Source organism: Anolis carolinensis, chromosome 1 (genome assembly GCF_035594765.1).
Source record: "Anolis carolinensis isolate JA03-04 chromosome 1, rAnoCar3.1.pri, whole genome shotgun sequence".
NCBI classification, from domain to species: Eukaryota; Metazoa; Chordata; class Lepidosauria; order Squamata; family Dactyloidae; genus Anolis; species Anolis carolinensis.
In genome coordinates this window covers 17,573,095-17,599,098 of record NC_085841.1, presented here as the reverse complement: position 1 = coordinate 17,599,098, position 26,004 = coordinate 17,573,095, and the positions used below count along the sequence as shown (strand labels likewise).

The 26,004-nt window shown below is 39.0% G+C and overlaps 1 protein-coding gene across 1 annotated transcript in view; it reads left to right on the top strand.

Annotated features, from left to right (window-relative positions):
- ppp1r21 (protein phosphatase 1 regulatory subunit 21) overlaps positions 1-26,004 on the top strand; it is a 54,222-nt gene that overhangs the window by 6,508 nt on the left and 21,710 nt on the right. The window contains exons 2-15 of the mRNA XM_003216118.4: positions 15-83; positions 3,030-3,176; positions 5,274-5,375; positions 7,852-8,016; positions 8,735-8,793; positions 10,471-10,565; positions 12,119-12,171; positions 13,269-13,418; positions 14,417-14,518; positions 14,619-14,707; positions 15,517-15,653; positions 21,197-21,289; positions 22,660-22,787; positions 24,136-24,288. Of these exons, the coding sequence (XP_003216166.1) occupies positions 15-83; positions 3,030-3,176; positions 5,274-5,375; positions 7,852-8,016; positions 8,735-8,793; positions 10,471-10,565; positions 12,119-12,171; positions 13,269-13,418; positions 14,417-14,518; positions 14,619-14,707; positions 15,517-15,653; positions 21,197-21,289; positions 22,660-22,787; positions 24,136-24,288 (1,542 nt within the window). The remainder of the gene's footprint in view (positions 1-14; positions 84-3,029; positions 3,177-5,273; positions 5,376-7,851; positions 8,017-8,734; positions 8,794-10,470; positions 10,566-12,118; positions 12,172-13,268; positions 13,419-14,416; positions 14,519-14,618; positions 14,708-15,516; positions 15,654-21,196; positions 21,290-22,659; positions 22,788-24,135; positions 24,289-26,004) is intronic.

Sequence of the window (26,004 nt, the reverse complement as noted above, 5' to 3'; positions counted from 1 at the left end):
TTCCTCTTCCCCAGCTTCGAGCTCAGAATCATGTGTTGAAAAAGGGTGTTGTGGATGAACAAGCAAACTCAGCAGCCTTGAAGGTTTGTCCTTAAAATATTTTTTTAAAGGGAGCTTGGTCATCACATTGGCTACTTGATTAGCGGATATTTCTGTGCTGAGGTTCACATGGATCCCTAGAGTTACTTTATAGTATTAGCTTCCTATAATTGCAAATTTCTGACATAATAGTCTATAGCATGAGTGGTTTGACAGTCTCCAAGCTCACACAAGACTTCTTTGACAATTAGAAGGTCAGCGGTGATGGGAAGAGGAGGAAATTTCATTATGCTCTCAAGAAGCTGGCTTTGAGCTTCCTCTTTCTTCAATGCCTTGCTTTGAAGGGTATTTGATTTTTTAAATGTCATCTATCCTACAGTGCCTTGGCTCTGAGGACATCTTGGACTTTCAAGAAGTTCAAATTGGGAACCAGCTATTACATCTTCTCATTTCTTTTAACATCTCTGATTTTCCTTGTCTTTTATGATTGTGTGCCACCATATTTTCCTTTTCCTATGTAATTATGTGTATGGGACTCACTAAGATCTCTGCCTCGTACTCCAACTTCCAGAATCTCCAGTTAAATACCTGATGGCCATGATGGCTTGGGGAATTCTGAAAGCTGCACTCAGAAAAAATAAGCCTTCCGAGCTCTGAATCACTAATTGATGAACTGGAATTGGTTGCAGTGTGAAACAACTTTTAAGTTGAGGAGTAATCCCACTGCAGCTAATACTGATACAATTTTATAGAATTTCATTGTTCCTTGTTTTGAAGAAGACTCCCTGACTATTGGCAGCAGTCTGGAACTGATGAAAACCACATTCTGTTGCATCACTGCTGTCAGTTACAGATGGAGATTGAAATTTCATTTCTGTTGCTGAGAGCTGTTACTGTGGTTAGAAAAAACTTTTACTTGACCACAGCCAAGAGTGGGCTGAACTCTCTGCTGAACCCATCAAGAATTGTAATTTGTAGGATGATTCTTTAGTCTGTACAGGGAGTCCTCGAGTTACAAACATCCGACTTAACAAATGGCTCATAGTTAAGAATGGGAGTGAGACAACAGGAAGTGACAGACATCTACCCTTATGAGAGGAAATCCACTCCTGAAAAAGTTATTATGAGGAAAAAGGTGTCTCCACTGAAGCTTTATCACCTATCCTTGTTTCTATAAAAAGCAATTTCCTTTTCAAAATCCAATTATCACAGGGACAGAAAGTGAGGTGAAATCTTCTGAATGGGTACAGACAGCAAAACAAACACCACAGGGGTGTTAACCCTTCCCTATGCTATCCAAAACCTATATACAGTAGAGTCTCACTTATCCAACGTTCTGGATTATCCAACACATTTTTGTAGTCAATGATTTCAAAACATCATGATATTTTGGTGCTAAATTCGTAAATACAGTAATTATTACATAGCATTACTGCATATTGAACTACTTTTTCTGTCAATTTTGTTATATAACATGATATTTTGGTGCTTAATTTGTAAAATCATAACCTAATTTGATGTTTAATAGGCTTTTCCTTAATCCCTCCTTATTATCCAACATTCACTTATCCAACGTTCTGCTGGCCCGTTTATGTAGGATAAGTGAGACTCTACTGTATCTATATATATCTATATGGCTACACTTAAAAACGTATCTTTTCTGACTTACAAATTCAGCTTAAGAACAAACCTGCAGAACCTTGTTCATATCTTGGGGACTACCTCTACTTATTTTAAATGCTTTTTGCAACCTTAATTGTGCTAGATGCCTTCAAGGTGTCAATTGAAAGGGAATGTGAGAAAATTATATGGTTTGCATTTGCTACATCTACTAGATATTTCTTACTGTCACTTAACTCCTGTAGGGTGAACTACTTGTATGAAATGGATGATTTAGCTTCATTTCAGTCTGGCTTCATGCCTGGTAATGGAACAGTGCTTATATTGCCTTGGCGAAATTGGACAAGGAGAGTGGACTGCGGTTGGTTCTGCTGGATCTCTTTAATGCCACTTGGAGTGGGACTATGGTTCTATGGATGTTATGTCCTTCCTTCATAGGCATGCTTAGAACATGTGTGTCCCTCGGGGCCTAGTTCCCTCCCCTGTACTGTTTAACATGGACATGGAGTTATTTGGAGAGGTCTTTGTGGAATTTCAGGATTTGTTATCACCAGTGTTCTGATGATATTTCCGTGCCTCTTTTACATCCAATTTTAAGAAAGTTTTTTCTGTACTAAGTCAGTGTTTGTTGTAAGTAGTGGGCTGGATGAGAGTGAACAAAATGAAGCTTAGTCATTTTGTCTGGAGAATAGGACATGGAGCAAACCTCAGGAAAAGAGATTCCGCCTAAACCAATTGTTCTCAACCTGGGATTCTCAGATGTTTTTGGCTTTCAACTCCCAAAAATTCTAATAGCTGGTAAACAGGCTGGGATTTCTAGGAGTTGTAGGCCAAAAACATCTGGGGACTCCAGGTTGAGAACCATTGAGCTAAACATTAGGAAGAACTTCCCGAAAGAACACTTAAGAGCTTTTCAGCAGTGGACTATTCTCCTTGAAAACTTGGTGGAATCTCCTTCTCCGTATCTGCCTTGCCTTTCTATGAGAAGGGCGGTTAACCTGTATAGATACTGTAACCAGGAATAGGACAGGAAACATACACAAGATTTGTTTTATGTTGTAAATTAGCAAAACTGGGGAAAGCTTTTAACTGGATTTTATGTAGAAACTGTAAATGTTTTCCTAGTCAAGTGAAGTAGCAGTTAAAAGGTCCCTCCCAACCAGTAGAATCTCTCCCCTGTGCATTCACATGTAAAACAGAAAGCTCCAGTATTAAAGAATCGCCTACTGTATATCACTTTCTGTCTTGTCCTTAGTTCATCATAACTTGGGAAACAAAAGGTGCAACAGGTTTGGTTGTCTGAAAAGGCATTAAATGGAAGGAGTATTTTGGTAAAATGGTCCCTGATGAAACTTTTCGTGTTAATGCAGGAGCAATTGAAAATGAAAGACCAGTCACTCAGAAAGCTGCAGCAGGAGATGGACAGCTTGACTTTTCGAAATCAACAGCTGGCCAAGAGGGTAGAGCTGCTTCAGGATGAACTTGTGTTAAGTGAATCTAAAGGCAGGAAAAACAAGGTAAGTACCATGAAAGGCCAGTGAGCAGGCTGAAATTAGTATGTTACAAAGAAGGGTGACCACTTTAGAGGCTTTTTAGCTTCAAAAAAAGCTGAGATGATGATATAGACTTACAAAATTATTCCTGGTTTAGATAGAAGTTCTTTCACTTTCTCTCTCATCACGTTAGTATCTTGATTTATCCAGTGAAGTTGAGTGATGGAAAGTTGGAGCAGGCAGAAGGAATGCTTTCCCTTTACACAATGCATAATGGTTTTAAAGGCAATTATTCACATTTTATTCACACAGTAGCTATTAGTTTGGATGGTTATATACGATTAGCAGGATGAAAAACAGTGGTATAGCTCTAAATAAAAATTGCTGGGGAACTGCTTCTGGGCTGTATAGGTTGTTTATTGTGGAAATTAGAAAGGCCTCTCGTTTGGTGAAGCATAGCTTCTCTTACATGCATAGCATCTGCAAGCATTATGTACCTCAAACAGCTGAGGCACAGGCCCCATCTACACTGCCATATTATCCAGTTTCTGAATCCAGATTATCTGTTTGAACTGGATTACATGGCAGTGTAGATTAAACCTCAGAATCTGAATATAGTCCTATGCATATGAATGATTTGTTCACATTGGAGCGTGCCGTTAAACCGCAGTCGAGGGACTTCTTTTAGTGCTTTCAGTATAATCTGAAATCATATTTGCAATATATCATAGTATGATTGTGCATGTTTGAGGGAGGGATGATGAGAAGGGTACTACTTCTATTACAGTTACCCCCTGCTCTCATTATGTTATGGTTGTTTATGAAATGTTCCCCTAACTCAGCGACTTCAATGGATCACATGCTTTCTGACTTTTTGTTAAAATGTTTAAAAACAGAGGCATTGCTTGCACGGTTTATTGAAGTACATTTTTATGCTGCTCATTTAATGGTTTTATAATGTTGACAGTTTGCTATATACACTGCAAACAAGAGGATGTGGCAAGCTATGAACTTTACACATGCTTTCTAATTTCCCTGTTACACAGTTGTGGATATAAGAATATAAAACCCTGACTGTGATGGAAACAGAGGGAAATGAGTGAAAGAGTAGCGAGGGAAGAAGTTGGTATGATGTACTATTGTGCTGAGGTTGACTGGAGAGAGATTATTAGATGTTTTTTGAGAGGGGGGAATACTGTTAGTCTGATGTATTTGGAGACAACTGGTTTAGTGTCATGGCTAAGAGAGTGAACAACAAACAGGAAGTCTTGGGTTTGCGTTTTGTTTTCTGTGTGAACTTGAAATATGGCTTTACACAACCCCCTTCTCTCTATCTTTCTCTATTTCTAAAACACAGAGTTACATCTTCTCCTTCCTATTTGCCAATAGGGAATAATCATACTGTTAAACTTACAAGGCTGTTGAAATACAGCTCGATAACCCATGTTAAGCATTGGAAAGACTTAAGCACTCTACAGAGGGCAATGATTAGCTTCATTGTAAAGCATGTGCTTTGCATGCAAAAATCCCAGGAATAATTTCTGTTGTCTCTGAGCTAGAAGGACCAAAGGGCTGAGATGAGATAGCTTCTGGGTTTGTGTTTTATAAACAGGACCTAGTATTCACTATTCTCATTACACTATGCTGTTTGCAGGAAGGAATGCAAATGTAGCAGAATTATTTATTGATTTTAGTGGTTTGTTGTTTAATTTCTTTTTAATGATGTTATCTGCCTTTAGCACTATAGTTTTTAGCTGAAAGGCAGAATAAACATATACATAAATAAATAGGACTAGCTTATTTGAACATGGTAATGTTATTTGTCAATAATCGTGCACTATTTCTGTAGGCCTGAGAGATTAGCATAGAGACTTCAAGATTTATAACACTCATTAAAGTAGGCTAGTATTATTATAAGGAGTGACTGATTAAATGGCATCAGGTGAATTCATTCATTTGGTGACATTTGAACCAAGGATTTGGCCATTTGTCTAGTCTATCCTTTTGCAGCACTAGGAATTATATAGAGAATAACTCCATATAGGAAAATGCACAAAGGTTTCAGTATGGAATAATTTGTAAGTGTATTAAGTAAACAAGTATCTTTTTGCTTTTTATTAGAAAAGTGGTGAACCCACCTCTCAATTGAGTCAAGAACAGAAAAACGTTTTTGATGAAGACCTTCAAAAGAAGATAGAAGAAAATGAGAGGTTGCACATTCAGGTAGGTAGTTCAGCGCATCATTTTGCCAAAAATAGCTATTTGATTCTGTTCTATGGTTGTGTTTCATAATAACTTGGTTTTTGCTGGTGAATTCAGGTAGTTCACAGATAGTCTGATTTTCTAGGCAGTGTTTTTGAGAAACATTGATTGATACTGTCTTTTAACAGAGTACCTCATGAAACTTTGCTGGTGACAGCATAGAGATATCCCCGGATAACTCAATTTTTGATCTACAGTTTGAACTAAATAAACAGATGTTTAGTGTTTTAGGACAGACCCAGAATTTCCTGATTCAGAAGTGCAAAACTCAGTAGGCTGCAGGCATGTTCTCAAGCATGTTTGGCACCCCCCATAAAACAGTCACAACTAATTCTGCAGCGATACAGTGACTTGAAGAACATGAACCGCTACAATGAGCACTGTGACATTGCTAGAGACTCTGGGTGGCTGCTGCAAACCAAATTCCCTATAGCAGTGAAGGTTCCCACATCCAGGACCTATTCCATCTCTCCAGCTTATGTCTTTCTTCTGCTGATGTTCCAGAGGTGTCTTATGGCTTGTAAAAAAGTCAGGAGGCAAGGACTATAGAGCTCTCTATAAGTAGCTGTCTTCTAGAAAATGATCTGGCAGTTCAGCTAGACCAGGCATGGGCAATCTTCTGCCCTCCAGATGTTTTGGATTTCAACTCCCACAATTCCTAACAGCCAGTAGGAGTACTATTGCCTTAGGGCTGGAAAGCTGGCAACCAGGGGCTTATGATGTGTGCTTGTACTGAATGATTTGGTGTTTGTTCTAAAAGGTGGTTGTACAACATAGTTATTCACATAGTATTGAACAATTTCGTATTGGATTAAAGCAGTGTTTCCCAAACTCTGGTCTCCTAGGTATACTGGATGTCAGTTCCCAGAATCCCTGATCATTGTCCAATGCCGCTTAAACTTCCGGGAGTTGAAGTAGAAGATACATGGAGGACTGGCGTTTAAGGGGGAAATTGTATTTCAGCTTTTCTTTCAATAATTTGGCTAGATGTTAATACTATAGTTCTTCAATTCTAAAACACATTTCCCCCAAGATAAACATCTTCAAAATCAGGCTATATCTTAGAATTGCAAATGCCCCCAGCTGCCCCTATGTATATCTCACTTTTTTTTCCTCTTGATGGTACCAAAATTAGTGTGTGTGTTTTACAATGTATTGTGTCTTCGAACTGAAGAAATATGATATATTCAAACTGTAATCTGTTGTGCTTGTAGCTTCAGACCTTTGCTGTGCGACCCTTCCTTTTTTTCTCATCTGAGAAGCAAATATTTCCACTTTTCATGTTCTGAAAGTCCACACTAGGAGCGTTATGTTTTTGCTCATTCCTTTGCATTGTTTTTCTTAACAAGGAACTAATCAAACTGGTTTGCCAAGACTTTCATTTAGTCTGAATAGATTTCTTTGCCTCAGGGGATAAAATTTGGTTGAAAAGTTTTGCTTGTGACCTTTGTATATGCCTCTAGGCTAGTAACCAGTGAGACTGATCACTGCTCTCCTCCACAAATGTTGCTACTATTTCAGAAAGGATATTTTAGTATACACTGTTAAATAGATAGGCACACAAATTTGTTATGTTTCTTATACAACTAGCAAGAGCATAGCTGTCTCATTACTTCCAGCATTTTATGAAACATTTGCTTTGTTTTTCCTTCCACGGATACTGAATTTGTGGATATTGGGATCATACTGTATTTGTCTGTTACCTAACTTCAGAAGGTGGAGTTGGGCCTGCCTAATGTCACCACAGTAGATTGGGATATAGTGTAATATTTGGAGAAAACAAATAGGATGGAAAGTGCAAAATGTTGCCAACAAGTAGGCAAAATATTCACTAAAGTTGGAATATTTCGTACTTGGGATCCACGTTTGCTTCTGTATTATTATCTCAAGAAACAACAATGATGTTCTGAGATTTATTGACTGGTTAGAAATCTGACCCCCTCCTTGCCAAAAACAAGCATGACAGGGCGATAAGATATATCCCTGCCTGAGAACAAGATGTCTCTCCCCAAGTATTTCATATATTAAAGTGAGCTGGACAGCCCCTTGAATTTTCCCTTCCAATGATTGTCATGTATTGCATCTGCAAGGAGCATGTCAAGTTGTATATGGAGCATGTCAAGTTGTGTCCACCTCTGTCCTGCAACACTTCGTTACTGTCTCTCAGTATGTGCCACCTGAAGTGATTTCTTTCATTTGCCTAATGGGTCTAATATATGTATATTATTACTGATCTTAATTAGGAAACCTATTCAACAGAAAGGCTTAACTTGCCATGTGCAGCCATATTTTCTGACTGCTGTTTTCTTTAAAAAAAATTCATAAGGAATCCTGATAGTTGTCAACACCTGGACTGATTAATGTCTAGTTCTCCTGTAAAGACCTCTCCTGGCCCATTTTCCATGACAATCTCTCTTGCATGGCCTTCCTTTTGTAGTTCTTTGAGGCAGATGAGCAGCATAAGCGCTTAGAAATTGATCTGCGGAATAGACTTGAAGTCTTGGAGATGGAGGCTGCCCAACACCAAGCAGTGGTGGATGGCCTAACTCGGAAGTACATGGATACAATAGAAAAACTGCAGAGCGATAAAGCCAAGTTAGAGGTAAGTTTCAAAGTCATGCATTCCTTGTGTGTAGCTTTCTATACTGAGGTTCATCTGGTTCTTACAGTGGTTGTATTCTGAGTAGTTGAGAAACCATTTATTCCATTTCCCTTTTGAATGATCAGGGGAAGAAGTCTTCAGCTAACTATAGTTTCCCATTACTTCCAGGCTTGGAAACTACCAATAATAGCTTTTGAACAAGACAGAACACGAAGACAGCTATAATAACTGCAGTGTCATATCCATGTTCGTAATTCCTGAGTTCTAGTTTTCTGGTTTGAATATAATAGTAAATATTGTAAGCTGAATATTTTCTGATTTTTTATTCATTCACATGTAGGGAGGAGTGAAGCAGTTGGATACGAAGCCACAGGATATGGCTTATTAGCTGAGGGAATCACCATAATAATACAACCACTGTTGGCATTCCTTGACTGATTAAAAAATGTCCTTTTTCATCCATTCATTATAGGGTGGTTGCTTGTATCAAATGGTGTGACCCATTTATTTTCATTTGCTGTGTTTTTCCAAATTTGGTATGATTAATTTCAGTGCTTTAGTGGTTGCTTCAAGCCCTTATATATTGCTATTTGGTAGAATTGTGTCTTATAAATTCTTAGAGTAATAAAAGGCAAAGACACAAGTGATATTGACATTAAATGAATTTTGCTAATGGTTATTGATAGCTTTTCTTAACTATCCCTTGCCTCATTTTTAGATCAAATCTCAGACCTTAGAGCGAGAAGCCAAGGACTGCAGGGTTCGAATGGAAGAATGGTATGTTTTCTTTTTTTAAAAGGGCTGATGTGCGTACAGATTTTTTCCACTGTAGCTTTCTGCAAATTTCATGGCAACTTGATGGATTGTTCTTTGTTTCTAGAACAGTGATGCAATGATGCATACCAGGTGTCTGCTGCCAGATCTGATAGATGGGCCATATGTGGGCCGTTATCATGGGAACAGAAGTTTGAAGGCCTGTCTTTGTAGTGTGGAATGACAAACCTTCAAATTCTGGGGACAAATCCACCTTTTCTGGATTGCCTAAATATTTAATCTGTTTTTATTATTTCCCCTTCACATTCTGAAATATTGAAATGCTTCTCCTGGGTCTTAGTTACAGGCAGTAAGAGCTTTAAGCTAAAGGATGCTGGTATAGACAGAGCAGTTGCTTGAGCATTAGACTAAAACTCTGGAGACCAGAGTTTGAATTCCCAGGTGTCCTTGAAATCCACTGGATGAACTCTCCCAGGCTCAGTGGAAGGCAATGGCAAACATCTTCTGAACAAACTGTGCCAAGACAAATTTTCTTAGCACAGTCCATTGCCATTGGTCAGAAACTAGAAGCCATGCAATAGCAACAACTCTTTAGTTCCTTCCTTCCCCATTTTTAAGCATTGCAATGTGACCCTAGAGAAGCTCTCTGAAATTAAATTTGGCTCTTGAGCTAAGGTTTCCCACACTTGCTCTCAGGTTCAAATATTGAATGTGGATGTTTGATTAATTTACAGAAGTGGAGTGAGGTTGAATTGCAAAAATACTTAAGAAAAAGATATTCATGTTCTTGAAAAAATGCTCAGCTGATAAACCATTTTGAATATTGTTTTGATTTTAGACTTAGAGTCATCGAGTTTAAAGAGACCACAAGGGCCAGCCAGTCTAACTCCTTGCCATGCAGGGAAATATAATCAAAACTCTCCCAAGGCAGTATATCCCACTGCTGAACAGCTCTTACCATCAAGAAGTTCTTCTAAATGTTTAGGTGGAATCTCTTTCTGCAATTTGAATCCATTGCTCCATGTCCTAGTTTAGTGCAGAAGAAAACAAGCCTGTTCCATCTTCAGTCTTGAACTTTCCCTTCTTTGGGCTAAACATAGCCAGCCACTAAGCCACTCCTCACAGGGCTTGGCTTCCAGACCTTTTACCATTTTGGTCTCCCTTATCTGGACCCTTTCAAGCTTGCCAACATCCTTCTTGAACTGTGGTGCCCAGATCTGAACACAGTACAGTATTCCAGGTGATGTCTGACTAAAATAGAATAGCATGGTACTTCCCTCAGTCTAGACTCCTATTAATGCAGCTTAGAATCACCATCCTAAAATCACAATGATACTTTTGCCACACATGTACTTTTGGCCTTCAATTTTGATTCCATCATGCCTTCAGATACTGTGCTCAAGAATGTTCTAGTTCAAAGGTAGACGGTTGTGCCCCTCCAAATATTGATTGATCACATCTCATCCTTAGCACATCTGGTGGTGAGGGGAGTTGCAGTTCAGTAATGTCCAAGTTACCTGACCTCTGTTCTAATGATCAATGAAGAAAGGTAGAAATCTTAAGTGCATTTTGCATAAACAGGAAAAGTTGCTAGTACAGAAAGCGGTTCTCTTTGTCCTCTGGTCCCATGAAGGATCCTTAAATAATTCTTAATTCTTCTCTTTTCCTTTTGTCACGCAGTCAGCAGCAGCTAAAGCACCTTCATAGTGACTTAAGCAGCAGATTGGATGATTCTTTGCACATCATTAGGGAAAAATTACCTTTCAATGACACAAGTAGGTATTATATGAATGGATTTTGCTGATTGTTAAAGCACAAAATATAGAAGTGCTGTAGGTTATATTCCCTGATTTTTCCATGGGTTTGAATTATTTTTTCCAATTTACAAATGAACTCTTGAGTGGATGAACTGACTTTAATAAAGAACCAAGGACCTGCATTGAAAATGACAACATTGTTGAGTTGCTACCTCATCCGACCCCCTCCCCCAGTCATGCACAATACATGTTATCCCTGCATTGATGTGATTATACTGATAATTTATCTACAACATACAAGTGGAGGTATGGAAATATCCATCACAATTGTACCAAATATGAGTAAATTGTGTTCCATTTTAAGTTCCAGGGGTGGATATCTTTTCAAGAGGATTGCTACTTCTGATGGATTCCCCATGTCCTTATAACTGCTATTTCACCCATTCTGCCTGACTTTTCAGTTGGCAGCTTTTCTAAAGTTGCTTACACAGATGAATTATAGATCTATTATGAATTATAGATGAATTATAGATCTATTATGAATTATGGATCTTCAGTCCAATAGACCAGAAAGACGTGAAACAGAAGTAAATGTGGATAGGGAGGGAAAAGGAGAAATACACTCTCAGTAACCACAAAAACAACTCTTTTACTTTACCTTAACATATTCCTCTAGTTCAGTGGTTCTCAATCTGTGGTTACCCAGATGTTTTGGCCTCAACTCCTAGCAATTCTAACAGCTGGTGAACTGGCTGGGATTTCTGGGAGTTGTAGGCCAAAACACCTGGGGACCCACAAGTTAAGAACCACTGCTCTAGTTTAAATAAATTTTTGGAAAGCCAAAATCTAAATTTGCTTTTAGTGACTGGGATAAATGAATTTAGGTTTCTCTCATTAGTTTTGGATCTTTAATGCATTTTGTTAGGAATAGTTATTGTTACTGTTTGAAGCCTCCATAGTAAAGAAATGTAGTTATTGCTAGCAAAGTATGTGCCATATATTACATCTGCTAGGTATAACTGCTGAAATTGAAACTAGCTATATGAATTCATGCATACTGTTAATCCAAGGGTCTCATTTCCATTCCTTAAAAATTAATATTGTTAAATGGCTAGAAGACATGGTTGTGAACCAGGAAGTTCCCAGTTTAGGTTTCAGATCTGCCATAAATTCACTTCCTGCCTTAAGTAGATGGACATCTCTTAGTCATTGCAATATTTCTGTCTTACCTGTAAATGAGGAAGTCAGGCAGGCAGGATATGAGACTTAGCAATAACAAGCTGTTAAGCTGTTGGTGGGAATTATATGTAGTGCTTTCAGCCTTTAAAAAAATCTCACTAAATCATAGATGCTAGTGTTTACAGTTCCCACCTTTCCCTTTTCTGTGCCTTTTAACTCCTTTGAATTTTTAGTTTGCCTCATCTCAAGGACTCAAGAAAGATATAGACAGCCCTGTTTGAAAATATGCTTTCCTCTTTTGAAAGGATTAAAATTAAAGAGGCATCTTTGAGGAGAAAATATTTTAATGTTATAGATGAATATTATGAATGAAACTGAGAATTGTTTTGCAGAGTCTATCAAACACAATGCTTTGAATGTGCCATTCCACAATAGATGGCGGCAGGTGAGTAAAACATGAACAGTCCTTAACTTAAACAGTTAGAGGAATCTTTGGCATACAGCTATGGGCCAGGTCAGCTTAGTGCCGGTTCCCTTTATGTGAAAAGAGAAATGTGGTTCTCTTTATGTGGTTTTAAGTCCTGCTTAATACTACAGTAAAGCCTCACTTATCCAACATTCGCTTATCCAAGCTTCTGGATTATTCAACACAGTCTGCCTTTTAGTAGTCAATGTTTTTGGAGTAAATGTGGCGATGTTTTGGTGCTAAATTCGTAAATACAGTAATTACTACATGGCATTACTGCGTATTGAACTACTTTTTCTGTCAAATTTGTTGTATAACATGATGTTTTGGTGCTTAATTTGCAAAATCATAACCTAATTTGAGGTTTAATAGGCTTTTCCTTAATCCCTCCTTATTATCCAACATATTTGCTTATCCAACGTTCTGCCGGCCCATTTATGTTGGATAAGTGAGTCTCTACTGTACTTACAATATATATCAAAGCAGATAAGTAATACTGATATTGATATACTCCTTTGTTGTGATAAATATGGGACTAGGAAATGTTTTTAGAGAGGGGAGGAACTGTAAAGGCAGGGCATTTGATCCTACATCTGGCACAAGATTTGGGGAAGTATCATCATCCCAGTATACCAAAGTCTCATATTATTAATAATTTGGAGAGTTTTTGCAACAGGAAGAGAGGGAAATGAAGTTTCAGTTGCTTGATCTGCTTTTTTGCACAACCACAGGATTGTGTTCTTTGTGGTCTTTGGATATATGGTTTTTAAAAATCAGTTAAAGCAATGACCGTAGGCCTGGCTGAATGACACTTGTGTGATTTATCAGGCTTGATGACCACCACCAGTTGCATTTTGGTTTTGATGCTGAAAAATGTTTTGGAAGCACCAAAATGGAAGAATGTTTTTATTCTGCAGCTTCGCCAGCTGAAGTATCTTTACAACAGAGAGGTTTCTGTGATACACCTTTCTTTTGTTTGATCAGTTAGAAGCAGTTTTGTGAAAGGTTTGTTGTAAACCAGATTACCCTCCATCAAAGTAACAGTGAACCCGGTCATGGTGTTTTATATCTTTCAGTTGAAGCTGCGTGACCTTGCTGGCCAAGCAGTGACTTTCGTTCAAGATTTGGTCACAGCCCTCCTGAATTTCCACACCTACACAGAACAGCGGGTCCAGATTTTCCCTATCGATTCAGCCACCGACACAATATCACCGTTAAATCAGAAGGTAGGCTGAGTTTGGATAAACCTAAAACACCTTAGAGAAAATAGGTACCGCAAATTGCAGGGGAGGTATTTTACGACACCATAAATAACAAGACCAGAAATGCGGTGACCGAAAATAAGGTGGAAGTAGGAAGTTCCGATAAGAGAATGAAGCAACAGCACCCCCTGTGACTGAATCTGAGCACAACCTCAACCTCCAAGGCACCAAAAAACTGGAGTTCAAGACTACATACCTCCTTCTGTTTGTCTTATTCTGTTCTGTCCTGTCTCCAAACGGCATTGAATGTTTGCTGTGTAAGTGTACTGTGATCCGCCCTGAATCCCCTTGGGGAGATAGGACGGAATATAAATAAAGTATTATTATTATTATTACTACTACTACTATGTGTCCCACAGGCCCGTTTTTAATAACCCCCATGACCCCAAATATTTAAAAATGGGGGCATGGGAGCAATTTCACCATGTAATTTGGGGGGGGGGGGGGTGGCCATGTTACACACAAGCAAGTCTTTTAGTAACAGGAAATGACCTGTTCATTTCATTTTTAATGAAAAAGTCACTTTTGTCCCAAAATGGCCAAAAGCTTTAGAAATGCAGAAAAGTGCCCCATGCCTCCAGATCTTATGCCCAATAGACAAGTTGGTTGTTTGGGCATCTCAAACTGTTCCCTTTCCTAGTCATGTCTACTTTCAATCCTCCATTCTCCATAATACAGATTATTCTCCCCAAAAATGGCAGTACAGTTGTCGTGCCAGAGTCCATTTTGTTGTGGGACATGATATGGCCCTTTAAGACAAATGAGGCTGAATTTGTGAGCAGATTCTGCTAGAGCAGACATGGGCAAATTTCAGCCCTCTGGGTGTTTTGGACTTTAATTCTTACAATTCCTAACAGCCGGTAGGCTGTTGGGAATTGTGGGAGATGAAGTCCAGAACACCTGGAGGGCCGAAGTTTGCCTATGGCTGTGCTAGACTTACTAACCAGTTTCTCACCCATCAGTTCTCTCAGTACCTTCATGAAAATGCATCCTACGTCCGCCCTCTGGAGGAAGGAATGCTGCAGCTATTTGAGAGCATCACGGAGGACACGGTCACTGTGCTGGTAATACCCTTATCCTGTTGCCAGACTTCATGTTTGAAACAGGTTGGCTCTAAATATGTGAAACACAGGGTTTTTTTTTTTTTGTTCTTTTTCTTCAAAGGAAACAACTGTGAAACTGAAATCCTTTTCTGACCACTTAACATCTTATGTCTGCTTTCTCAGGAAGATTCTTCCTTATCAGTTCAAAAGGTACTACATTTTTCATTTTTGACTTTCCTAAACGAGAACTGTAATTCATTGAGTATCTTGTCACTTATGTTTGGAATCTGAGAGTATCATGGCTCTTGATTATATTTCCCTTCAGATTTCTGACTGTAAATTTTTTGGGGAGATTTAACTGGCACCTGTTATTACATACCTATCCATATCTCATCATAATCTCTAAGTGCATAGTAAAAGACAGACTAGAAATCTGTTTGAAACAAGTACATTAGGAGCTCACTTTTGTAACACATCTACATAATTTTGGGGGATTTTTTAGATTTTCCTCTAGTTGTCTTTGGTCTTTTTCTTGGGAATTTGTTAGAACTTAGTCATCTTAGTGGAAGAATTAAAGGAAGTAGAACTGTCAAGAATTGTTACTTTGTTTGTCATTTTTCTCAACCTGAAACCCCCCCCCCCCCAATGACTTGGACTGCAGCTCCCACTGTCATTTGCCAGTATGGTTGGGTTCAAGGGATTTGTAGTTTTACAGGGTCTCGAGCCTTTTCTGCCAGGATGCCGGTACTTGAACAAATTACAACCCCCCAACTGTTTTGGATGTATATCAGCCAAAAGTGACTTCTGATTACATGGCTGATTTTCTTTAGGAATGCAGCAGCCAATTACTTTAATAAACAATGACAAAAGGTGTACGTAAATCCCAAACTGTGCCCCATAAAAGTCAGATGTATTACTGTTTCAGACTTTTATGAAAATATTGTCTTTTTTTAAAAAAAGCATACCACATTTGCCACCACAATACTCACTTTTAAAAACATAAATTCATATGTTCCTAGTTTGGAAGAAGAGTGTGAATCTTCTCTTTGCACAGCTGCGTTAAGAGCCAGGAACATGGAGCTCCAAAATGACATGAAAAAGCTGACTGCGGTCTTTGAGAAGCTGCATACGTACATTAATCTTCTTGCCTTGCCCAGTAAGTATTGGTTGTTGGCAGTTCTGATTGCAGCATGATGCATGGAATGGGCTGAAAATAAAGTGGTGGCAACGCCTCGGGCCAATTGTATCCATGAGTATATACAGTAGATACCAGCCATTGTCACTGTTTCTTCATTGTACAAGAAAATTGTGGGCAGTGGGAGGGAAGACCTGTATCTTAGAGGAAGGTATAATATCTTTTTTTTCAAGCAGAAGACCCTAGACTCAACCCCTTCTATCTCCATACCATGCCGTAAGAAAAGCCTGCCTCAGACTTGAGGCCCATTGTCAGTAATATTCACAATGTTGGGCAAGAAAACCACTGTCTGCCTTAATATAGGTAAAATCTCCGTGTTTTCTTAGGAAAAAGCTTGGAAACCCTACTTAGTTGGCCTTCAGCTCCACGAAACCTCCAGTTAGCAGCCCGCTGGGAATTGTAGTCCAGAAAGTAATGTTTTCCAGGTTCTGTCCTAGAGATTTATAGGGTAGTATCTTTTTATGGAGTACTAGCCTGAAATTTGAAGGGATTGAAAATGATATCCTGTGAAAATTCTGAACCGACAATGATTTTCTCATTCTGTTTGCAACAGGACTAGTCTGAAACTGAAGCTATAATTTGTCCTCTCAAATGTCTGTTTTGTGTCACTGTTGATTATAAACATCCTCCAAATTATAATGGATTTTATTATTTTGCTATCAAAGCAGTTTCATTTCTGCTTTATATAAAATAAAATCCCTCCAGGCTCTCAATAAAAAGTTCCAAGAAAGAAAAGGAAGGATATGGCTGATAAGCATTATGAAGCAACCCATGTGAAGCAATCAGTGGTGATGCAGTGAGAACTCTAGAATTATATTTGTTTGCCTTTCCCCTAGAAAACAAGTTATTACAGCCCAAATTGTATGATATGAGAGTTCCCTTTCAGATTAAACAGCAACCTTGATGTAGGGCTGAACATTTAAGATGAATTCTCTGTTTTTAGAATATGCCAGGAAATGAATACGTTCAGCTGTTCTTTTCAAAAACCATTAATTAAAACTTGTGTAAATGCTTATGTGCATATGCATTTATATACTGTGGTTCTGAAGCTTAATATGGGTAAAATAGCACTTTTACATAAATAACCATATAACAGGAAAAGCATCTAAGGCAAGAACTACTAACAGAGCTACCCTATATTTATATGTTGGGGCCTGAAGGTATGGAAGAATGCATGCCATAGTCAATATGAGTTCAGTCTAGGGGTGGGATGGGAGGCATTGTTGTTGTTAACTGCTGCCAAGTTGATTCTGACATATTGTGACCCTTTGAACAAGAGACCTCCATGTCACCCTGCCATCAACAGCCCTGCTCAGGTCTTGCAAACTAGGCCCATGGCTTCCTTGGCTGAGTGTATCCAACTATAATGGGATCTTTTTCTTCTTCTATTACATTCTATCTTGCCAAGCATTGTTGCCTTTTCTAGTGATTCATATCTTCTGATGATATATACAGAGTATGATAGACTTTATCTAGTTATCTGGACTTCTAAGGAGAGTTCAGGACCATTCTGTTAATGTATTTGTCTTTTTGACAGTCCAGGGTACCTGTAGAACTCTCCTTCCGCATTACATTTCAAATAAGCTGGTTTTCTTCCTATCTACTTTCTTCACTGTCTAGCATTGGAAATATGATAGGGACAAATGTGACTTTGATATTCAATGATATGTCAGTATATTGAAGATCTTGTGTAGCTGCCCTCTCAAGTTCTAGTCATTTCTTGTCTGCTGTCCACATTTTGATCAATGAGCTAAGATGTGTGTGTGTGTGTGTGTGTGTGTGTGTGTGTATAAAATTTCGAACATTTCAACATTATATCAATGTGTTATACATAACAGCCTTAACTGTTGTACACCTGTTATTTGGCACATTCTATTTTCATTCAACAGGCTGTTGACATACATCTTATATACATCCTTTAAAAAATTAACTTTTAACTAATTTTTTTTAGTATTAAAGCCAACCAAGAGGGAGGGATTAGGGGTGGGCAACACAGGTATAGGAAATCTTTCATTATCTCGGTGTCTTTCTTGTCTACTTTTAAGTTATGTAAATAATTTTGATCAGTATTTTTATTTCTTAATGTTCAGACTTGCCTTTGTACTTTTTTGCTTGATTTGTCATTCCAAGTTGGTGTTATTTTGTGTTTCTTTAGTATCATCTGCATATCTTAAAGTGGTGATGTTTCTGCCTCTGGTGTTTTTCCTCAGACTCTAATCCTGCTTGGCGTAAAATATGTTCAGCATACAAGTTAAAAACGCTGGGTGATAAAATGCAGCTTGGCCTGATTCCCTTGGCAATTGGAAGCCACTTCACTTCTCCTTATTCTGTCCTAATGATGGCTTCTTTTTCTGAGTACAGGTTACATATTTGGAAAATCAAATGCTGTAATGCACCCATTTCTTTAAGATGAATTCATAGCTTTTCATGATCTTACACATCAAAGGCGATCATGTAGTATATTCCTCTGCTGGCCGTAAAGCATCCCCTCTCAGGTTCCTTGTAAGTTCTCAGATCTTTTGGAAAAGATATCTTGTTCTCTTCCCCCCCCCCCCCCCCCCGGCGCTTTTCTAGGCGATCTTCTCTTTCTCTGCATTTATTGTTATAGTAGTTTCCTTTGTCCATGTACACACATTTTTGAACAGTTGTGTTTAGGGTATGGATCTGATTTTGTCCCCTTTTACTTTTTGCATCTTCTTAACTTTTAGAAGAATTTCATCTGTCATCCAGTAAGAGTATTCTTTTTTACTGGTAAGAAATATTAGCTTTTTGTATTCTTCCCTCACAGTAGCCCTGTCTTGAGTCCATAGTTTTCTGGTTCCTGGTCAGTAGTGTAAATCAGAGAGTCATCCTGATTTAGTGGTTTTAAGCTTTGGTGATGAAAGTTGAAATCTTCACTCAGCTATGGAAAACCCCTGGGTGAACTTGAACAAGTTATATTTTCAGCCTTGGAGAGAGGCATCGGCCTCTGAACCCATGAAAAGCTTGCCTTAGGGTTGCCATAAGTCAAAAACAACTTGAAGATACATAGCAACAAGTGCAAATCTATTTTTCTACGTTATCTATACATTCTAAAGGCTGTAATTTGGCACAGTAATTGATGTAATGTTCTTTGACTTTATTCTCATTTCTGATGTGAGCAGTTCGTGGTCTGTGCCACAATCTGCTCCTGGTCTTATGTTCCCAGGATGGGATGCTATAGTACTCCATTCTTCCCCATTTAGTTATGCGATAATTACTCCATCCTTATATTCTGCTAGTGTAATCCCCTCCAATTAGAGTTGTTGTCCAGTAGCTGTTTAGCACATTTAGTCTGGCTCCTCAGCAAAAGTTTGACTTTGGGGACTCTGCTGGCAGTAATGCTAGCCTTTTGCAATCCTACCACCATGGTGGGTGGGAAGAATACACACTGTCAAGTTGTTGTGGTATTTCCAGGGAGCATATGTTGTTTTTATGTAACATATTCTTAATGCATGGGAGGAATATACACATTGAAAATACAAATGCTGCTCAAAAGCAACATATGCCTTCTGAAAATACCACCACAGCTATCCAGTTGGGGACTGTGCTGGTGATGATGCCCAGATGAAACCACAGGTATTTGGATGCTCTCAGCAACATAAACTCTTGCATAACTACATCTTCCCACAATAAGGGTATGCCCTAACATCCCATTCAGCCCCATTTAGTGATATGATGCTTAATTTCTCAGTCTTTAAGCATCTCTGTTGCCAGAGGTCTCATAACTTGCTTTGTACTGGAATGGCCAGTTACTCAGATATACACATTACGTGGATACTTTCAAGTATGGAACTTTCCTAGTTTACAAATTGTTTTCCTTTAAAAGTCCTTGAGTAAGCATCTCATTCCTGTCTCTGTGGTAAAAAAAATAAGTCATAACATCATCATATAATAGAACAGTGGCTAGAAGTAGGTTTTCATTACAAATTATGTTTTTTGAAATATATCATAGTTTGAAAAAAATAGCACTTTTATTGCCCTCTAATCAAAATTTTCTGCTTAACTGGAAGTATGAACGTTTTGTGAATGTTACTTTAAAACTACAATTTATTTGATACTAGCTTGGGTGCCCGGCATTGCCCAGGTTATTAGAAGAAGTCATGTTTTTATTTTACAAAATACCTAAGGTTGTGGGTGAACTACAGCTCACATCATGCCAAGTTAACCCCCTGAAACTCCGTCAGTATGTAAAGTTTACCATGTTGGGCAAATGTGCTCTAGATGCATGATCGGTGGGGTTCAGTGTGCTCTCCGATTGCAGGGTGAACTACAACTCCCACCATGGTGGGTCAGTCGCATCAAATCCCTCCAGTATGTTCAGCTGGTCATTGGGGTTCTGGTGCCAAGTTATGTCCAGGTCCATCATCGGTGGCGTTCAGAGTGCTCTTGGGTTGCAGGTGAACTATACATCCCATACCTACAACTAACAAATGTCAAGACGAATTCCACCCCAAATCCACCAGTATTCAAATTTGGGCATATTGGGTATGCGTGCCACATTTGGTGCAGATCCATTGTTTGCATTCACATTGCTGTCTGAATGTAGGCGAACTATAATTCCTATCAATCAAGGTGAATTCCCCCCAAAGCCCTCCTCCGTTATTTTTGTCATGGGGGTTTCTGTGTGCCAATTTAGGTCCAGGTCCATTGTGGGTGGAGTTCAGAGTGTTCTTAGAATGCAGGTGAACTGTAAATCCAGTAACTACAACCCCTAAATGTCAAGGCCAATTCCCCCCAAATCCCTCCAGTATGTTCTGTTGGTCATGGGGGTTCTGTGTGCCAAATGTGGCCAAGTCCGTTGTTGGTGGGGGTCACAGTGCTGTGTCTTGATGCAGGGTGAAGTACAACTTCCATCATGTGGAGTCAATTCCCAAAACCCCTCCAGTATGTTCAGTTGCTGCTCAGTTCTGCTCTGTTTGTTATGCAGACAGAGTTAAAAAGATTAGGAAGGGTTAAGGGAGAGGCAGTGGATGGGATCATGGAAATTCCACATCAACTGCACCCTTGGATGCCTGCCTGTGGTTGAGGAAACACATAAAATCTAGGATGAAATGGTTCCCAAATGAAAGCATTCCTTGGGTGGTGGGCCATAGTGTTTGTGGAGGACATTGGCAGGGTTTGGGCTATATATTCATGACGCTCACTGTAACCTGCAATGTTCCTTGGAGGGAGGGCCTTTAGTAGCTCCTCAGTACTGTTGGTTATAGCTGTTTATGGAGGCTGGAGGCTGTCTGTGTAAGTGGACACATCTGCCACATACAGATTTTCACTGTTATTATGTGTATAGATATAGATTCCAGGTTTTGGAATTAAGAATCTGGAAAACTATAGAATACATGTTTCTCAAAACTCTTAAAAACTTAGACTTTGAAGGGGCATCTCCTTTGTTTTGCCAATTCTCTTCTATAACAAATCGGATATTTTCCCTTTTCTTTCAAAACTGCTGGTGAATTTTGATTTTGTGATCCTTCTGCATCTTCTAGGCACAAAACCAGACCGACTGCTTCGAACAAATTTCAGCTCAGTGTTCACGTACATTGCTTCAACTCTTCATGGATTTCATGATGTCTTGCAAGGTGAGACAGGACAGCTTTGGGTCAATCAGTAATTTTTGGATAGGGCATGATGTTAATTTTTAGCCTAAGCTTTGTAGGAATAAAGGTGGCTCAAGTAGTGGATGTCTCTTTTTACTATTGATGCTAAAAGCCACTGGATTGTTAGTGCGTTTACCACATTGTGAAGGAAAAAGGGTGTCAAATCTTTAAAAGGCTCAAACTTGGGCAGAGAAGCTTCCTGTGTAATGGGAATCATGGCACACCTAACTCTTCTGGACAACAGTGGCTTCCTTTCTTGGTAAAGGTTTTTCTTGGCCCTGCTGTTTGATGCTGTTAAACTAGGGACACCTGTAATTTAACATGATCCAGTATTAGTGTTTGGTTTATCATTTGAATGTAGATTTTTTTAAAAAAGTTTCAGAAAATGGTCTGCTTTCTTGAATGACAGGTGTCCAATCTACAAATTCCCATGCTTTTGTATTTCATTGGTTATGTGAAAAATTTCTGTACTGAAGATGTTCTGCTTGTATGTAAAAGAAGCAACGCATATCAAAGTTTGTGTCAAAGAGAGACAAGGTCTAGCTTCCAGAATGAAACTATGGAAATAATATTCAATTTAGCTATAAGTTAACATGATGGTCAGATTTATAACATGTTTGGGAAATGTACTAAAACCAATAAGATACTAAATTTGAATAGGAATTGGAATTATGTGGTCTTGGACAGCTCCCAAGAGCCCTAGCCAGCATAGCCAATGATAACGATTGCTAAAATGTGCATAGTCTAAAGAGTTGCAGGATTACTATCTCTGATTTAAATATGTGGTTTAAATCATCTCCCTTTTTGTTGCTGATCTTAAACCAACTTAATTTAAATCAGTACACCAGTACCGTTTCTTTGACTTTCCAGAATGTGGCGATCAATGTTATTTTCTTTAGGTATTTAATGCACAGAGCAGTCTACTAAATATAAATTATATAGTAATTATAGTATAATATTGCTGTTATGTGCCTTCAGGTCATTTTTTACTTAAGACAATCCTAAGGCCAACCTATCAAGGGACTTTCTTAGTAGGATTTATTCAGAGGGTATTTGTTCTTGCCTTCCCCTGAGGCTGAGAAAGTGTCACTCACACACGGTCATGCAGGATGTTTTCATGAACGAGCAGGGTTGTGTACCCTAATCTCCTGGTGTCTTCATCCAATATGCAGACCACCACACTGGCTCTCATATTTAATTAATAATACTGTGCAGTGATTATGCTGAAATCCCATATAAACTTCACCTTGAGTATGAATTACATCAAGTGGGAGGAGGTAGATCCAGGAGGGATGAACAGGATTGTGGCAGGACAATGTGCAGAGCTTATCCAAGTTGCTTCCTCCCTCTAGATATGTACAAGCATTATAGCCAAAAAGCTGCCTTGGAGCAAGAGCTCCCCACCGCTACCCAGAAGCTCATCACCACCAACGACTGCATCTTATCCTCCATCGTAGCATTAACAAATGGAGCAGGCAAGGTAACTTCTCTTCCTACTCTATCCGAACCTGAGTCAGTGTTGTGAAACCAAAAGTGTACCACAGGTAGGTGATCTTGCACCTTCCAGATGTTTTGTACAGCAATTCCCATAATCCTTGAGCTGTGGACTTTCTGGCTATGAGTCATGGGAATTGTAGTGTTCCAAAACATAGGGTACGCTGCAGTTTATCTCCCTTTGTTTACATGTTGAATAAGCCTGCATAAGATTTTGTTGTCAGGTGAGTGTTGTGCAGAAGATCTGTTTTAAAAAGTTATTGTACTGTTTTTCTTACCCTAAGATGGCATGAAATTCTGTAGCAGCAAGTAGAACAAATTGGACTGCTATTTTTCTGCATTGATCCCATGTTGTACAAAGCTGGTAGTGGACAGGCAGTCCCACAGATTAAGATCTTCAAGTGAAGCCCTGCTCTCGGTCCCGCCACCGTCACAGGTGAAGTTGGCGGGAACAAGAGAGAGGGCTTTTTTGATGGTGGTTCCTCGGCTGTGGAACTCCTTGCCAAGGGAGATTAGGGAAGCCCCCTCACTCATATCTTTCAGGAAGTAGGTGAAGACCTGGCTGTGGGATCAAGCATTTGGCCCATCCTAAGATATGATCTGATATGACCTGATGGATTAATATTAAGTCGAACACAGACTGGCTCTGACTTTGGCTTGAAATTCCCCCTTTTGTAATGGTCACATGGTTTTAATTGTTTTTAATTTGATTTGGATACCGGCTTTCATTTGTGTTTTATGTTTGGTTTTTCTACATGTTGTATTATCATTATGTAAGACCGCTCTGGGTCCCCCTGGGGGAGAAGAGTGGTACATAAAATAAATAAATAAATAAATTTGTAGATTCGGTGGCTTTATTTGGGTATAGAACTATAGCAGGGGTAGGACTCGTGTGTCCTTCCAGATGTGGTTGGATTGCAACTCCCAGCATTCCTCAGTGGTAATACTGACCAACACTGCTAAGAGTTGTGGTCCAACTACATTTGGAGAGCTTCATGATTCCCTCCTCTGTGCTAAATTATAGTTTAATGTTATAAGACTGAAGCTTGAAGAGCCTTGAGTCCATGTGTCTACACTCTCTCTCCCCCCCCCCCCCCCAACACACACCTTGACATGACCACAAGGATACTAGAATCCTCCATTGTTAGTTTCTTTCTGTGTTTGAATGATACAGCAAGCTGTTCTCAATCTAAAACTGAAGGGGGGAAAGTGCTTTTGTAGGAAGCGGTGAGCACGTGTGTAGAAGGCTCCCTACAGCTCACAACACTCAACCATGGTTTGGAGCTTTAACTGAGCCAGACTGGCACTTTATATGTTTATCTTTGTTTATATAGGTTGCTTCGTTCTTCAGCAATAATTTAGACTGTTTCACTGCCTCGCTGAGCTATGGGCCAAAGGGAGGAATGGAGTTTATCAGTCCCCTCTCAGCTGAGTGTATGCTTCAGAACAAGAAAAAAGCAGCTGCCTTCATGAAACTTCTAAAGAAGGTTTGTAGTAATTTGGATATACAACAATAGTTTAGTTTTTTCTTCTTTTCACCTTTGAAGAGATTCTCATTGGCAGATCAAACAGGATTTGTGGTTTGGATGTTTTCCTGTTTCCTATTTAGCTTGAGGTGGATTTATAAGGAATATTCACAGGGCGTGATGAGTGAGAGTTCAGAAACTATTCTTTGGAAAGCTGTGGAGAAACTGGGAGAAATTCTAGGACATCAGTCTTGGGTTGGATGGAAATAAGTAGTTAGGAGAATCTCCTAAACTGGTGAACTGTGCTTGAGGGAAGAGTGTGGTCTTCTGAGAATAGTATATCGTATCTGTGTAGGCCAAAAGCAGAGTTTTGGGCTGAAATTATTTATTAGAAATGTTTTTTTCTTAATTAAAGCTGTTAGGAAGTCTGTTAAGGGATTTGTTTATTAATATTGGAAGCTTATATCCTGTTCATCTAGTTTTTTCATACCAATCAGAGCAGCTAGCAGCAGTTAAAAACCTATGTTTTATTCATATTACAAAACAGTATACTTAATAGGCAATGAAGAATAGTTTGTAGTTAACTGTGTAAGCTTAGTGACTTCTTAATTTAATTTGTAATAGCAGAAAGACATCATAATTGTTTCTTTCTGCCTCCAGTTTTTTATGGGTCACTTGGGGATTTTTTTAAGTAGGGGAAAGTCCCATAGCTCTCTTATAGACAGAGAATCTCTTTACTGATAATCGTATATCTATGCTGGGGACGAATTAAAAAAATTATGGTAAATTCCCCAGCTGTTCACTCTGAACAGGGTGCTTCTTAAACAAGAAATTAATCAGTGTGAACTTTTGATGTTGCTGTAGCCCAAGCATGGGCAAACTTCACCCCTCCAGGTGTTTTGGACTTCAACTCTCACAATACCTTACAGCCTACCAGCTGTTTGCCCATACCTGCTCTAGCCTATAACTTCCACAAGGCCTGCCTAGCATAGGCAATGAGGGGTGAGGGATTATGGGAGTTTCAACCAAACCATTTAGAGGACCACATTTGCCCATCTCTGCTTGACTTTGTCCTGAACCTTAGAGAGGTACAGAATGATGGAAACATCTTGCTAGTCTCTGAACCATTCAATATCTTGGGGCCACAAGAACAAACTTCCCTTCTATACCTAGTTACAAACCTGAGAAAGGACAGACATGCTTGCCCATTCATTGTGGTTGTCAGAGGTGTAATAAAAATAGTATGCTCAGGCATTGTGGCTCTCAGAGGTTTTTGAAGTTCACCATGACCTCCTTCCCTCCTCTTGGGTAGCATGAAATTTTGACAGTCTTGTCTTAAAACTGGCTACCATTGCCAGCCACAGTCCTAAGATTTGTGCTTGATATAGTGTTTAGAGTTCTATTGAGAGCAATGGGAAATAAGCGAAATCGCAAGAGAATTAACTGTACATCCTCAGTATGTTTTTGGATTGGTGGCATGGGATCAAAAGTTGGAATGCTCCTTCATAGAACTGCAATTTTATTAGATTTTTTTTTAAAAAAAACTCTTTCCTATATAGAGTGAGACTTTGGGGATTTTGCTTGTTCATGGCATTGCTGTTCTGGTTTCCAGCTGAGTAGCTTAAATAAGATCAATAAAAGCAATAACACAACACAGTCTCTGGCCGCAGGCTCTCAGTCTAAAATAACATGTTACAATAAGATAAAAGGGATAGTTAGTGTTACTATTTCAGACTG